The sequence below is a fragment of the Homalodisca vitripennis genome, chromosome 1, assembly GCF_021130785.1.
Source record: "Homalodisca vitripennis isolate AUS2020 chromosome 1, UT_GWSS_2.1, whole genome shotgun sequence".
Classification (NCBI taxonomy): Eukaryota; Metazoa; Arthropoda; class Insecta; order Hemiptera; family Cicadellidae; genus Homalodisca; species Homalodisca vitripennis.
The window spans coordinates 32,064,911-32,080,460 of NC_060207.1; the positions used below are offsets into that span (position 1 = coordinate 32,064,911).

Consider the following 15,550-nt stretch of genomic DNA (forward strand, 5'->3'; position numbering starts at 1 on the left):
TACTAGATTATTTGAAGTCACTCAGACACTCTTTCACCCGAACTGACAAAATTTGATATCATTAATAAATAAGGAGAAGCTAACATCAGCTATGATATGTGTGAGTAGACGATCTGTGGCTCTAATCTCAGAACCGCCAAACTTAATTCACATATTTCAGGCTTAGGCTTACTGTAGATAATTATTGTTTGTTAACTTGTGAAGATGTCATAGCCAAACTGGATTAAAACCTTTGACTAAAATTCAAACTAGGACTCATTGATAAATTTGAGATAGCAATCACTCAGCTAACAGGGATGATTTATTCGAGATCAAATACAAACTAGTCAAACGAACTATTTTCACTTTATCTATTCCAATATTCATCTCTGTTTGAAAACATCATGAGTCGTGATTTTAATTAATTTGCTATCAATAATTTTAAAAATCAATGATTTTCTACTCTTTATTAAATAAATAATTATTTAAGTATAAATAATTACAAAGATTTTCTAAATGTAAATTATGAACATTTATGAACCTTTCTTGAGATATAATCAGACTTAGGGAATTTTTAGAAAAGTACAAAGCAAGTTGGAAATTACATTTCTTTCTGCGGCAATCCTGTATTTACAAACAAGAAAGAAAACAAAACATTCTACTACAAACAAATAAGGTTATGTTGTCTGAAGTTTATATGTGATTTGAATGTGTATTGTCATCTGTTTGTTTACTATATTGTTAATTATTGTAATTTATCTTAAATCATTTATTCAGTAAAAAAATGGTAAAACGTAAAGGTGACGAAGAATATTGTAAACGTGATACTTTACCACGTAGAGCTAAAGAACAGTCTGTAATTAACCTTGAAAAGCTAGCTGTGATAATGGAAGTTATAGATGTTAGTAGTGCTGTTGATGATGCTGTTGTTAAAGGTAAATTAAGAAAAAGAAAAAAAATAATGCGTGGACGAAGTCAGTTATAATAGTTGAGCAAGTCAGTTATAGTAGTTAAGCGTAGACCATATTATAGACCCAACATATTAGGAATTAGTAATTACAGTATAAAATAAGGAATATTTATTTATTATATTTTATAATATTATAAATTAAGGGTAGGGTACCATAAGCGGACCGGTTTTTTATATTGATATTGACCAACAATATTACTCAATTATAACGTTCGATATAACAAACCGATACTGATTTATGAACCATAACTAACTTGTATCAACTATAAACACTTGTTCATATGATAAGTGTATTTTATTTTATAGATAACAACAGACAGCTCGTGGAGGACCATAAATCGAAGTTTTAAAAGTAGCATATTATCTTTGTGATTATTTGTGCAGAAGAGAAATATGGTTTTCTAGAGAATATGCTTCAGCAACTTCCCGAAAACGGTTAATCATTGCTACACAGGAGTAAATATATAAATAATTATGCATATTACGTTTTTCCTGCTATAAATATTTTGGGTACTTTGGGATTATACCGACCACACCCAGACATGAATCGTTATTTCACATTTCGTTTCTACTGATTACTAGATTAGCGTAGAACAATATTTCGTCAATATAAAACAGGAATTGTCTTATCGCAAACACCTCCCCATCCTCAGACAGAGGTCAAAGTCGAGCGTCTAGTAGATAACGTGATTGCAGAGTCTCGCCGCCCGTTCAGCTGGTGCATCGCTTTGTTGTACTTCCGTGTTTTACCTCTACATTTCTCCAAACACAAAAATTCAACAAAAACAAACATTTACCAAACTAAACTTTTTATTAAAAAAACACTCAAAACTTGTTTTTATTCTTGATCACATTCCGCCACCCAAAATGCGAGTGCCTCCGGCCATCAGCGCGGGCTTCGGCAGCACCTTCGGTGCTGCCCCGCGCTGATGTCGACGAAAGAAAAACATCCCTCGAGATAGTACCTATCAGTAAAATATCAAATTCTAGAGGGGCTAATCAGAAATATAAATTGAATTGTAATGGAAAGGCAATGATGTACCGTGCAAATCACGTGATGCCGCGCGGCCTGCCGTAATCAGGATTCTCGAGAAAGATAAGATAACAGCGACAACAATACCGATCACAATACCTGGAAATGCTTGTAAGTTTGTAATTTTGTAATTGAAGAGTTGTTTTTTTTCGTTCTATCATGTTTTGTTTCTATAAATTTCTATTTTTGTGTTCTTCATACTGGTGTGGTCGGTATAATCCCAAAGTACCATATTTTGTTATGTTGTTATCATATTTCATTATTATTTACTAGTTTTTCCTATTTCCAGTTCTAAGCGTTTGTTTGATCGTTAGAGCTCATTTATTATTCATACGATTATCACTATGTGCGTTGTATTAGTTATTTTAATTTAAAATATGATTGTAATTATGGCTATAGATATATTGATATGATGTCGATAAATGAATTTTAAGTATCGTTGATTGTACTAATTGATATAAAAAACCGAATCCTCTTATCATACTCTACCCTAAAATAAGTAATATTATATACATTAATTTTATCCTTTCAGTGCCAAAGAACGTTTTTACAGACAAATGTACAAGAAGAGCCAATGCCAATTTAAGATGCTGGTAAAATGTGCAAAAGAACCAGTGCCTGTTCAAAGGAACATCTAAACAAAACACCACAAACGTAAAAATAAAATCCAGTGTTTGCAATATTATTGTTTTTTATTCACTACAAAATTATCCTCCTGAAAAACATCATGTGTGTAAACTACATTTGTAACCAAATAATGGGTTGTAGTTTAATAAGCAACCAACCATGACAATCATATATCATTAATATTTTCACATGAGTTTCATTTTACATGAGTACAGTACTAAGCACAGACTCTTGTGAAAAGAAATTACCATGAATATAATAGATTTTAAAATTATTGTGTATCATGAATGACTTGCTTGAATTGCACTGCTTCAAAGTACTTGTTTCTCTCAAGTGGTGCTATTATTCATATGTGATCCATTGTTCCTATCAGAAATTGTGCATGGAAAAATCTACCACCACATGAAAAATCTACACTTTATTCTGAAACATCATAACATAATAATAAAACATGAAATTCTTGATATAGGCTAATAATGTGAACATGATTTATTTATCCTGTTATTTGTTAAGCCCCATCATTCTTATTACAGATGAAAAAACTAAAAAAAAGAAAGTAAGGTTAAAAAAGAGAAAGAAGCCAAATATTGATAATGCCATAGATGCTACTGAATCAGACATTTTATTGAGCTCTCTAGACCAGGAAGATGTTCCTGACCAATCCAAGAAGACAAGTGATTCAAGTTTAACAGTGAAGTCAACAACAACAAACTCAACTGGATTTTCACTGTTTGTAAGTTTAGTCCATTTTATTGTTTCATATAATTGTAGACTCTTTTTAAACCAGTCTTCAGACTATCTTTGTAGACATGTATTGATATTACTTTTGGAGAAGTTTTCCTCTATTACAAGTTCTATAAGGAACTATAAGTCCTATAATGAGAATATCATTTGGTACCATAATGTATGTTTCAGTGAAGTAATTTAAACTGTGAATCATTTGAAATTCTCTTGAGATTTTTCAGATGTAAAATTTTTAAATAAGGGCACTGAAGGTTCTCTTTTTGAAGTTTTTGTTTTTACCTTATGAAATGTATTTTTTGAATTGATATTATATTAATATTTGTGTTACAAGTAGTACCTGCCCAAAATACTAATTCATATTCTATTCAATAATGAGAAGTATATAACATTCTAAATTCTCACTATACATGTCTTGTTAAAATAAAAAATATCTTATTGAATCGTTTAATTTGGTCTTTAAGTCTGCAATATGAAATTTCAAATTTACACCTTGGTCCAATATTAATCCTAATTATATGTCATATTATGTTTTGTTTTGCATACTTCCTTACAAGTTACATTGCATGAGGATTCTTTCATAAACATTTCTACATTATTGGCTCATTAAAACACACTTCCTTTCTTAAGCTAAAGATAATATATTTAGTTTTTTTCTATATTTAATAACATATGGTTTGAGAAAATCACCACTGTATTGCCATTAAATCAAAAGAAGGTGTTCTGTAGTGTAAATAGTAGCTATTATGTTATAATAGTGCTGTGTCATCATTATAGTGATCATCTAATAAATACATAATTGTCAGCATATAATGTTTTCATGTAACTATTCGTAAGCAAATTCAGGCTGGTCATACATTGGGAGTGATTTCAAGTGGTTTTGCACTCACGCTCGCACTACACATCAAATCAAATCTGTTTTATTGCTGAGACAATAATACATCGTATGGCAAACGTCAATTAATAATAATATCCTAAAATTTCATTCATTCATACTATAATACACATACAGACATACAATGTTTACAATCACACCTTTTTCATTCATCGCCAATGCAACCCACTTCGAACAGCGGTGTCAGTCGGGTTCATTTTCCAATTTCATATGCAAATTGTTGTACTCGCCCATCGTCTTCCTCCTTTGATAAATTGGGTTCACCCAACAGGACCTTTTTCTACCAACTGCCATACAACGTCTCATAAGATAAGTACTGTTCAACATGTATAATTCCTCTAAATCCATATTTACTTATAACACTGTTTTTACAACATAACAAAACTAAGTTTGCCTGTAACCAATAGCATACGTTCACTGGCAGTGCAAAATTGCTTGCAATGTACGAGCCCTACGCTTATAGCTGCTCATCTTGTAGCCGCTTCTTGTCTCTTGAGTACGCATGAGCACTAAACTACTTATAATTGCTACCAGTGTAGGACAAGCCTAATTGGTTGAAGCATTAATACAATCTTTTTTGATCTATACTGATGATCAGTTCTTAAGATCTCTAAAACAAAAAATTAAAGTTTTTGGTAATCAAAACATGCTTATTATTTTGGTTGCAAAACAATATGACCACTTCGTCTAAGTAACCTAGGAAACTAGGTGTTAATATTTAACTTGTTTCTCAGCTGTTTAAATCCAAGATTCGTGAAAGAATATAAAAAAAGAGAAATATTGCACATTGAATTAACTTTTCACTGACCCTTTTTAGCAAAATGAAATGTTAATAGATCGAAAGTTAAAAAGTTTTAATAACATAAAGACCTAAGGGGAGTAGTTTTAACTAACTGTTGATTAACTTTGAATCAGAACTGAAATTTCCAACCCTAACAGACAAATGACAGACTTTGTATAACCATTACATTGAATTAATACAACACATTTCTTTGCAACTATTAATAATTTGTTTGTATGAGTATATATATACCTTATTTACATTCAAACACATAAACCAATATTTAAAACTTTTATTTTTGTGAGGCCTTTCGATAGCAAGGCTATCTTCGTCAGACACGTTGTCAGGCTATTTTAATTTTTGTGATGTGTCTGACGAAGATAGCCTTGCTATCGAAAGGCGTTACAAAAATAAAAGTTTTAAATATTAGTTTATGTGTTTGAATGTAAATAAGTTAACAAGTAGCCAATACAAGCTCCATCTCCAACATACATATACCTATTTATGTCTTATGTGTTACACAGCCCAGGATAGATTTAACCCCAAACTCTTGTTCTGTATGACTGTGCTAGCCTGTCACTTATCTATTGTACTTAGTTCTTTTTCAGTCCCTGCTGTAATTTTCATCAAGTTCTCTTTCTTATGTTTTTATTTTGACTCTCTTTTGTTTGTTTTTGTTGTTGTTTTTGTACAGACTAATACATTTTAGTTTTTATATTTTTTGTGAATCATTTTAATATGATTATTTTTATATGTTAGTATAGTATCATAGTGTTTTAATGGTTATATAATTACATTGTAATTTTAATGTTTAAATAATTAAAAAAATAATAACATGTGTAAGATTTGGCTATACGAGTACTCCATATGAAAATCACCTACACTAATCTGTATACCTTTTTGTTGTTGCCAATCTCAATATAAAACAATCATGTTGCTATCCTGCAGCTTGGTATGTCTTCCAGTATTGTAGAATGGATGCAATAGAGGATACACATGTGTTGTATGTTCTAGATGGAATTGGAAGAACGGAGAGATTTGCTATGCAACTCTCCGGTTACCGACCCACTTGGTCCAGACAGTTTCGATAGTTTTCAGTGGGTAAGTATTAAGTTTTATTTATCAGCAAAGGTTCCCTTTGAGGATTTTCTACAGTGTATATAGTGTAAAAGTTTTTAGAAAACTATCTTTGTTATTGATATTTCAATAACATATAAATACTTGTACTCATATGTTGCAAAATATTTGTACATACTAATTTTTGAAAATTTAACTTAAACATTAAATTAAATTTAAATTTAAAAGTAAAATAATTTTTATCACTTGTAATTTTGTGCAGTTTTATTCTTTGGCTGTTTACAAGAAAAAAAGTATAATACTTTCAGTACATGTAAAGTTTAACTAAGAATTTTAGAAAAAGCAAGCCAGTAATACTGGCTGCAATAAAAACTGTGCTCATTAAAAAATTTACTATAGATACTCCTTGGGTTAAGATTGTGGTATGGCAAGTTAAGATATGGGTATAGTAGGTACATACAATGCTAATCAGTTATGATTATGTAAGTTTTAGTTATTTTTAACAGAAAACAATCAAACAGTACATTGTGTGGTCAATATAAAGCATAAGTACGAAAAGGAGCCATATTTTTTATTGTAAATATAAGATCAAATAAATGGTATATTACATTTTTTATACATCAAGACAAGGTCTTGTCTTTAACTGATTAGTTTACCATCACAAAGTTTGTGGCAATTAGGTAGAGGTCAAACAAGAGTTACCTGAAGATGTGGAGGTGTCTAAAATTACTTTGACTGAGCTGCCACTTAAAGTCGATGCAGTGACAGAAGTAGATGTGGAACAGATTGCTTCAGAGAAGTCTCCTCCACCTGTAGAAGTACCCCTTGCACCTGTTCCGCCTGATGACCAAAGAGAAGAACTCAGTGTATCAGAAGAAGAGGACAGTGAGAATGATGACTGGGGCCAGGACTCTTGTATTGATGATTCAAGTTCTGAGCCTGACAACAGAAAGTCTGAGGTAAAACTATATAAATTTTATTATATAATTTGTTTAATACATGTTGTATTAATAGTATATAGTAACTATATATCAATATAGTTAGTTGAGTTTCTATTCTGATGGTCTTGCCTCCACTTTTTCCAACTTAGGTTTTTTTAAATTTGTATCAGTGAGTATTTTCTGTTTAAATAATGAATAAATCATCCATTAGCCCTACATTAAATTTGTAAAAGTAGTCTATAATAATTTATTTCTTCCAGACTCCCTCTAGTTTACATGCTCCTCTTAATTAATGATACTTCTCCAATAAGTTGTCTATCCAATGAATGTTGTATTGATTAGTTGTAAATAATTTTGCTTGCACATTCCTTTTAGGTGGTTGAGTGTAGAGATGGATATTTTGTTAAACATTTTTATCAATCTTATCAATCAACTTCTGAATGTGCAGTTGTGGTGTCATAATGGTAACTCCATGTATTGTCTTGAATCAAATCTAGTTGCACAAGATGGAAACTATGTCTCAAGCGTCTGAGAATATCTACACATGGATAGCATTCACTGTTTGTGTATCAGGAAAAATTAATTCTGGAAAACACCTTGTGTGTTAAAGAAATCAACAGCATGACCTTAATTTGCTTTCCCTTATTTGTCTTGTATGCAGATTATTTTTCCCTTTCCATTCTTTGCTTTGTTATTTTGGTTTGAGCTCAAATTCCTAAAGCACAAAAACCCAGTGACAAACCTTTCATGGAAACTACCATAATTTTGATCAGATTGTTTTATTAAGTCCTTGTCAACTTTTGTTCTGATGTCAGTGACTTGTACGCAAACATTTTTAATCCCAGAGTTTGATTCAGAAATGTGTGACAAAGGGTATTCATAAATTAACTTCACCTGCAGTACTATTGGCAGTGTTATTCAGCGATCTGAAAGGTAAGGGTCTATAACATCATAGGAAATGGAAGATCACTCCGATCTTGTATTACCCCTGAAATCTTCTCAGCCATCATTGAAACACACAATACACTTTAAAACAAAGTTTTATTAGTGCCTCAAGCATATTGATAATTTATTGGAAGTTTCCTAAGGTTTCCCAAAAATTTTACTGTTGACTCATTGTTTAGAAATTCCATTAATTTCTTTCACATTGAACAAAAAAACAAGCACAATGAAAGTAATACAACCATAACAGTGTATTTGTCTCAACAGTGTGGAGAGTACTACAGAGTCACTATTTATCAGGACACAAATGAGCCAATAGGTGGCTTTGTACATCTAGTTACAGCTGTCGAGTGAGATTAGTGTGCATATTTGTTAGACAGACCTCATAAGTTACTTGGTTATTAATACACTAGAATACTAAACAAATTGCAATTGTCTGTATATTTTTAATATGTTCTTGTTAAGTTAAAAAAAAGAGAAAATGGTATATGAATGAGGACTGTTTAATTGGTTTTTCATATTGTACTCACATTGTGTTTGAGAACTCCATTTTGTATAAATGTTATAAGCTCAGGGCTCCAAGAATAGTTTGTTTACTTTACGCTCTAGTATTTGGGTTAGCTGTATTATAGGCATAAGTGGGAACTCCACAGTTTTTCATAATTTAGATCCTTTTAATTTAGTTTCACATTTTCATTTTGGTCCTTGAAACACGTTTATTATTTTTAATTTGATATTAAAATTTGAATTGTGACATTGTTTATCTGAAAATTTGTTTGGTCTAGGATACAAATAAATAGAAGATTTGTTTAAATTATTTAATTGTTTATTTCAGGAGAATGTGTTGAAAAAGAAAAGAAAAAATCACCCTCAAGACTGTGATATATGTGGTAAAAAATTGTCATCTAGAGGAAGCCTTCGATTACACAAGTTGAATAAGCATAAACAAAAGATGCAATTTAGTTGTGAATTGTGTGGTATGAAGTTCGATTTTCAACGGGAAGTTGTAAAACATAGGAATGACAGCCACAGACAGGAAGATGGACTTTTTTGTTGTGAAATATGCAGTAAGCGATTACCAGATTACCACAGCTTTCTTGTGCATGTCAAATCTCACATAAAGAACTGTAAAGAAGAAGAAGGATCAGACAAAGTCTGTAAAGAATGCGGCAAATCTTTTCAGGATGAAAATAGTAAGTGACTGTACTCTTAGAAATACTGTAGATACATTACCAAAGTGTAGTGGTTTTGGAAGAAAGTTACAATAAATAACATTTAGCAATGTTTCTCTTGTCAATTCAGTAAAGAGATGACATTTCATTATTTTGTATTTTTTTAGCCAGAGCAATGATGAAGAAATAATTAATTGAATTTGGTTTGACTTATCATATTTGAATAAACTCTTATTCATTATCACTCAAATCACTATTTTAGTACAAGTTGTCTTTTTATGAGATCAATGTGGCATTAAAGCATTTAATGTATACAAGTTTAATTTTATTCCAGTTGAAATTACTTGATTGTTTGAATTAGAATGTAAGCAAATTATGTTGACTTTTACAATTTAAAACAATCTCAAATTTCGATATGGCTTTAGAACTCAACAAGATTCTAATATTAGCAGTGGGTGATGAAGTGCAGAATTAATCAAACAAATTGGAAATTATCTCAAAGCTACAACCACCATCAAATTTATTTGTGCTCCTGTGTTGCAGGTTTTTGCCATAGTCATATTTAATGATTTTCAATAAATATCGAACATTTTGTAAATACTAGGCTTTGTGTCTAATTTAGATTTTTATTCTGTAACTTTTCTTTTTGCAGGTCTGAAAATACATATTACACTTATCCACAGGATGGAAGTTGTTGGACTAAGGAAAAACCTTAAAACTCAAGAGAAAAACTTTATTTGCGACACATGTGGCAAACGATTTGCTTTCAACTGCCTCCTTCAGGACCACATAAATCTGCATACAGGACTAAAGCCATATTGTTGTCACAAGTGCGGAAAATCATTCTCTCAAAAAGCGACACTGAAGCAGCACACAAAGACGCACAGTGATGTTCGCCCCTTTCAGTGCGCTGAGTGTTCTCTGGGTTTCTATGGTAGGGGTGATCTTATGAAACACATAAGGAAACATACAGGCGAGCGGCCTTATGTATGTGAGATGTGTGGGGAGGGGTTCTCACGTAGTGGTCACCTCGGAGTTCATCGACGTTCACATACAGGTGAGCGGCCATACAGCTGCGATGTATGTGGACGAGCATTCACCAAGAGGGGAGATGTGGTCAGACACCGCCGCATCCACACTGGTGAGCTGCCGTACCTCTGTCAAGTCTGCGGCAAGAGTTTCCGTCAGTCCACTCAGTGTGCCAACCACATCAAGAGCCAACACCCAGACAATCTGATGCCTGTCTTTGTGGCCAAAAATCCTACTGCTTTCAACCAAAGGATGGAGTCACAGTTTATTTGCTGATAATTATTGATAATTGTTCCTATTTTCTATTTGTATATCACTTCATTCAAATCAGTCTTCATATGGTGTAACGTAATTAAATTCACTTGAGTTTGAAGTAAACCTAATGAAGGAAACAGGATTTTTCCGGACATTTGCCATCGTTCAGTGATACAACAAAATCAGTAACACTATGTTTCAAGATTTGCAATCTGATCTCTTCTTCAGGTAAATAACTAACCTAACACATAATTACAAACCTAGTAAACCTAATGTAAAGCAGAGCTCAGTAATAATTATGACAGTTTTTCATACAATATATTTTTATACCTATTTAGAATATTTAAACATATCAGTACTAAATAAAAAGCCTTTAGACTAAAATTTTTATTGACAATGACATTAACAATGTTTCCTGTCAATAGCCGTAGTCAAAGTTTAGAAATTAAAAATGAATTATATTACCTAACCAAGAAATTTGTTAAGTAATGCAATTCATATAAGTTATTATTATATAATGTAATTTATTGTATATTTAAATTTTTTTAAATACTCTTATAAATTAGTATAGTCAGTGGTATGAACTTAAAGTAATTAATCCCCCCAGAGCAAAACTAAATATTGAAACTTAAATACTCAAGTATTTCAATTTATATAAACCGTTTTCATACTACTCAACTTCAAATAACCTCCCAGGCATTCTCTTGTCATATTTCCCCAAGAAATTTTGTAAAGTGCATTACAGATTTTTACCCTCTCCTGTACGTTGTAGTTTCCAAAAGCATATATCCTGCATGAACTCCCATTAGGTGCAATTTATTTATCTTGAATATCCTCAACTCCTCCATAACCTGGCAAATCCTGAGGGATTTATCTATTCAACTGGAAGTCCAAGACATTAAGCTAGTTTTGCGTCAAACAGTAATAATCGAATGATGCAACCACAGTGATAGTCAATTTCAAAGCAAATTCTGCAGATAATCCTATCTTTATTGTCCATTCTATCTTTAAGACTATTTAGTAAAAATATTCACTATTATAAAACCACTTCACTAAGACTAATAATTTTACTATAGTGTATTATCGTACCAATACATACACTTGAAAGAGGAGGGTAATCCCTCTTTTTAATTCTTATTCTGTTTGAGTTCATGGATGACTGCCCTGTATGAGGGTATTGTCTAATAAAATGCGGGAAAAAGTTGGTAGAGTTCAAAATCAAAATTACTGATAAAAACGTGCTAAACTAGGTCCAAAGTATGTTTTGGGCCTTGCGGCCACTGATTTTGATGAAAAGTTATGTGTCCATTATTAGTTATTTCTATTCTTCTCCCAGACAAAAATTGTATTTATGCCACTGACTGTAGTATTAGAAGTTATTGTAGGGAAAACCGGTTCTTTCAGTTCCTGTTAATTAAATTTACATGTGTTCCGAGCTTTATTTTTTTGTAGCTTTTAATTGTTATGATCTATTGTATGATTGCACATTAATTAAATAAATTTGTATAGTTATCCTGTGCAAAATATTTTATTTGTCCTAGTGAAAAGTCACATATACTAGTTAAGTACCTGGTTAATAAATTCAATTCATTGTGGCTCCCGAATGGCACAGAATATAGTATTGGACGTGCAGGAAAATCAGCCTTGAACCAAATGTGTTAATTTCACACACTTGGGTAAGTTTCATCCTTCTGTGCACAAATGTGTGGTACATCTATGTATGACATTTAAGTTTTAAGAAATTTATAAATTTACCTACACAAAAATGTACAACTTATAGCAGCATACAAATTCTTGGATTCAAAGTAAAATATTTTTTGTTTTATTTATATGAAATTTGTGATTGTAAAATGTATGTACAACAATAGCAATTTCACTTTTTTTAGTCCGCATCCTTATATTCAGTGCAACTTTGAATCATATAAGTAGTATAATTATAGCAACCTACTTGACATTAGACATCTACATGTTGATATTTCAACTATTTCTGATTTCAAAACCATTAAATGCTGTGCTCTAGCCAACATCTTTCATGTAAGTAGCTATCAAATATGATTGCAAGTATATGTATATCAATTAAAACAAAATTATGTAACTTATTCATTTAATCATCTTCTAGTGCAGAAAACACTCAGTGGTTATTATTACAAAAACATTTAAATTATGACAATGTCAAACTTTATTATTAAAGCAATAATGAGAAACTAAAATTACTTTGAGGGAAAGTTGCACTATTAATTAATAAAAATCCTAACAACCAAAATTTTCGTTACATGTTTCTTTGCCTCCAAATAATTTGAGTTAATTAATAATGAGGACTAATATTATTGATCAACAATACATACATTATTAATCATATATCAAGAGAAAATGTACTCATTGATCTAATTAAACAAATAATTGACAACCAACCTTTAAGAAGAAAAACTTATAAATGTCTTGTTTAACTTCAAGCCAAGCAAGTCTTGAGCAAATCCTTTGACTCTTTGGACCACTCTTTGATAATTTTAAAAATAGAACCCCCTGGTATTTGAGAGAAGTGCACTATTGTGGTTTCAAAGCTATTTTATAGGGAGAGAGCAGATAGTTGAAGTAAAACAACAAGTACAATGGTTCTGAAATAATTGTAAAAACAAAACTATAAATGGACTTAAGAGGTGACACTCAAGATTCTCTTCTGAACCAAGGTATATTTGGACTTCACTCCTTTATTTACAATTTTTTTAGTTTTCTACCATGCACAGTAAAATAGTTTAAAAGCGTTAAAAATAAATTATTAAGGAGGTCCTTAGAATCTTCTCATTATCCATTTGTCTGTGTGATAACTTTCAATAGAAAGGTCCTAGAGAATTGAAACTTGGTACATTGAATCATATTAGTCCAAGAAAGAAGTCTATTCATTTTGGGATCGAACAATCAAAGAGCAGTTCGTACGCATGCCTGTCCATTTATGTGATAATTTTTTATAGAAAGCTCCCAGTGACGTGAAACTAGGTACATAGTTCTTTTTTGTTCAAGAAGGCATAATATACTTAATTATGCAAAGTAAATTAACTCAATTGATTTTGGGATCAAAAGGCAAAAGAGCAGTCTGTCTGTATGTAACTTGCATTTGTTAAGTTTAGAAATTTCATTACAGTTAAAATCTGACTCTGAAGTATTACAGGAGCTTATTGTCTTTGATATAAGATTAGAGAAAGTATCTACATATTAATGTTTGGTAACTCACTTCATGCACTTTCTTAAGTAGGCTGCTAGCAGATAACAAAGTGTCTCAAATGAACCAGTATATCTCTAACTGGCTTTTATCTCATCATGTAATTTTTAAATAATTGGATAAACAAGAAGTGAAAAAGAAATATTACATATATAGTATTTAAAATATTTTAATTTGGCCAACATTTTACAAAAATATTTTACTATGTATAAAAATTATCTAAAGAAGGTAGAAATAGCATTATTTACAAATAAAACTTCAGTAAATATTGTACTATTTGACAAATAATTGTCTTTTCTTTGTGAGTATTTGCAATAGTCACTATAACCTTTACTTAACTTCTAATAGTTTACTAACAAACTTGTAATAACAAAATGCTCTTTTAATTATCTCTTTACAATATTATCATTGGAATTTAATTTGAAAGACAGTTTAACATTAAATATTAAATTATGGATATTACATATTAAGTTTGACAATAACTCAATAACACTAGTATTTAATTTAATACAAACCAAATAATACTTATTTCAGTTAAAATATGAAGTCTTTGACTAAGTGACAGTTGAAGTCTATTTTACTATGATTCTTTTGATCATGTTTTTACTCACATCTCAACATATTGTCAAATGTACTTCTAAATATCCAGTTTATCGAACTATAGTAAATAATGTAATGTCTTTAGTATTAATAGTACACTTTTAATTCATAGATCTATTATAAAAATATCAGATTTAAGTGTTATATTCCAATATTACTTGTAAAAGTTGTGATTAATGTTTATCTACTTTCATTATGTACATGTGGGATGAGGTGATGGCTGTGTTGTCTGAAAAACTTCAGACTTTGAATTGAATATGAAATACTTATTTTGGACAATACAGTTATTGACTTTTTTGGTTAAATCTTAAACTTATACATTATCTAGAATATATGTATGACAAATTTAATGTGCGTAGATTATGAATTATTCTAAATAATATTAAACTTACATCGTTTAGTACTCGTGCTTCACTTTTTTTAAGTAATAGTTTGATATATAAAATGCATTGACAATTATTGATTACAGAGGTACTTTATTATTCAACATGACAAGAATGTGCTTATTACTTTAGTTATGGCAAGTAGAGAATTGCTACAGAGAGGAGCACAATAATCTCACTCCTTGAGAATATTAATCAGGGATAAAATATCTTGCAAATAATTTTGAAAACATGACAAAATTAGCTTTTTATTATTTTTATGTATTTACTGTATCAAATGACTGTTTTCTTCAAATGGTGTGTTTTCTTGTCTATAGTGTAGTGATTTTAATATTTAATAAAATTTCATCTTATAGTATACTTGAAATATACATAATAATTCTCCTTTAAATGGCTTATTTTAGTATTTAATTACACTGTGAACACAATATGTTGCACTTTGGTCCCTTCCTTTTATATGATTTAACTTCTTTAGAGTTAAACGCATGAGCAAATTTACTACAAGATATTTTACATTAATACTTTATATTTTAAGTTTATAATTTATTAAATAAATTTATACTACTTATCATTAACTTAATTTGTTTAAATATAAATTCTATTACAAATAATGTATAAATAATTCTAACAAACAACATATAATTTTTGTTATTAAGATTCTAAAAACACTACATCACATTTTTTTCATAAAGAGATCAATAATAAAAGAATGGATGAAAGTGTCTAGTTAATAAAAGACAATACATCGTCATCAGAAAAAGACAAGAAGTTAGAATTTTCAAGTTGAACATCGTCCATGAACTGGTTTTCTATGTCGATACTCAGTTCATCAGTCAACCCAACAAATTCTGTGGACAGAGAAAATAAATTAAAACTTTATAATTCAATGCAACAGAAACAAATACCAC

At 30.5% G+C, this 15,550-nt stretch overlaps 2 protein-coding genes across 3 annotated transcripts in view; one reads left to right on the forward strand and one right to left on the reverse strand.

Annotated features, from left to right (window-relative positions):
* Window positions 1–633: 633 nt before the first annotated feature.
* On the forward strand, window positions 634–11,954 carry LOC124359398 (zinc finger protein 782-like). Its single transcript, XM_046812112.1, has 6 exons — window positions 634–914; window positions 3,143–3,342; window positions 6,041–6,127; window positions 6,784–7,062; window positions 8,822–9,179; window positions 9,811–11,954. The coding sequence occupies exons 1-6, from the start codon at window positions 764–766 to the stop codon at window positions 10,461–10,463; spliced, it is 1,728 nt and encodes a 575-aa protein (XP_046668068.1). The 5' UTR covers window positions 634–763; the 3' UTR covers window positions 10,464–11,954.
* A 3,310-nt stretch (window positions 11,955–15,264) lies between these two features.
* Window positions 15,265–15,550, reverse strand: part of LOC124359405 (zinc finger protein 492-like) — a 33,450-nt gene continuing 33,164 nt past the window's right edge. For both annotated transcript variants that reach the window (XM_046812134.1, XM_046812125.1), the window contains exon 11: window positions 15,265–15,490. In XM_046812134.1, coding sequence (XP_046668090.1) covers window positions 15,366–15,490 — 125 coding nt within the window. In that variant the 3' untranslated portion in view covers window positions 15,265–15,365. The remainder of the gene's footprint in view (window positions 15,491–15,550) is intronic.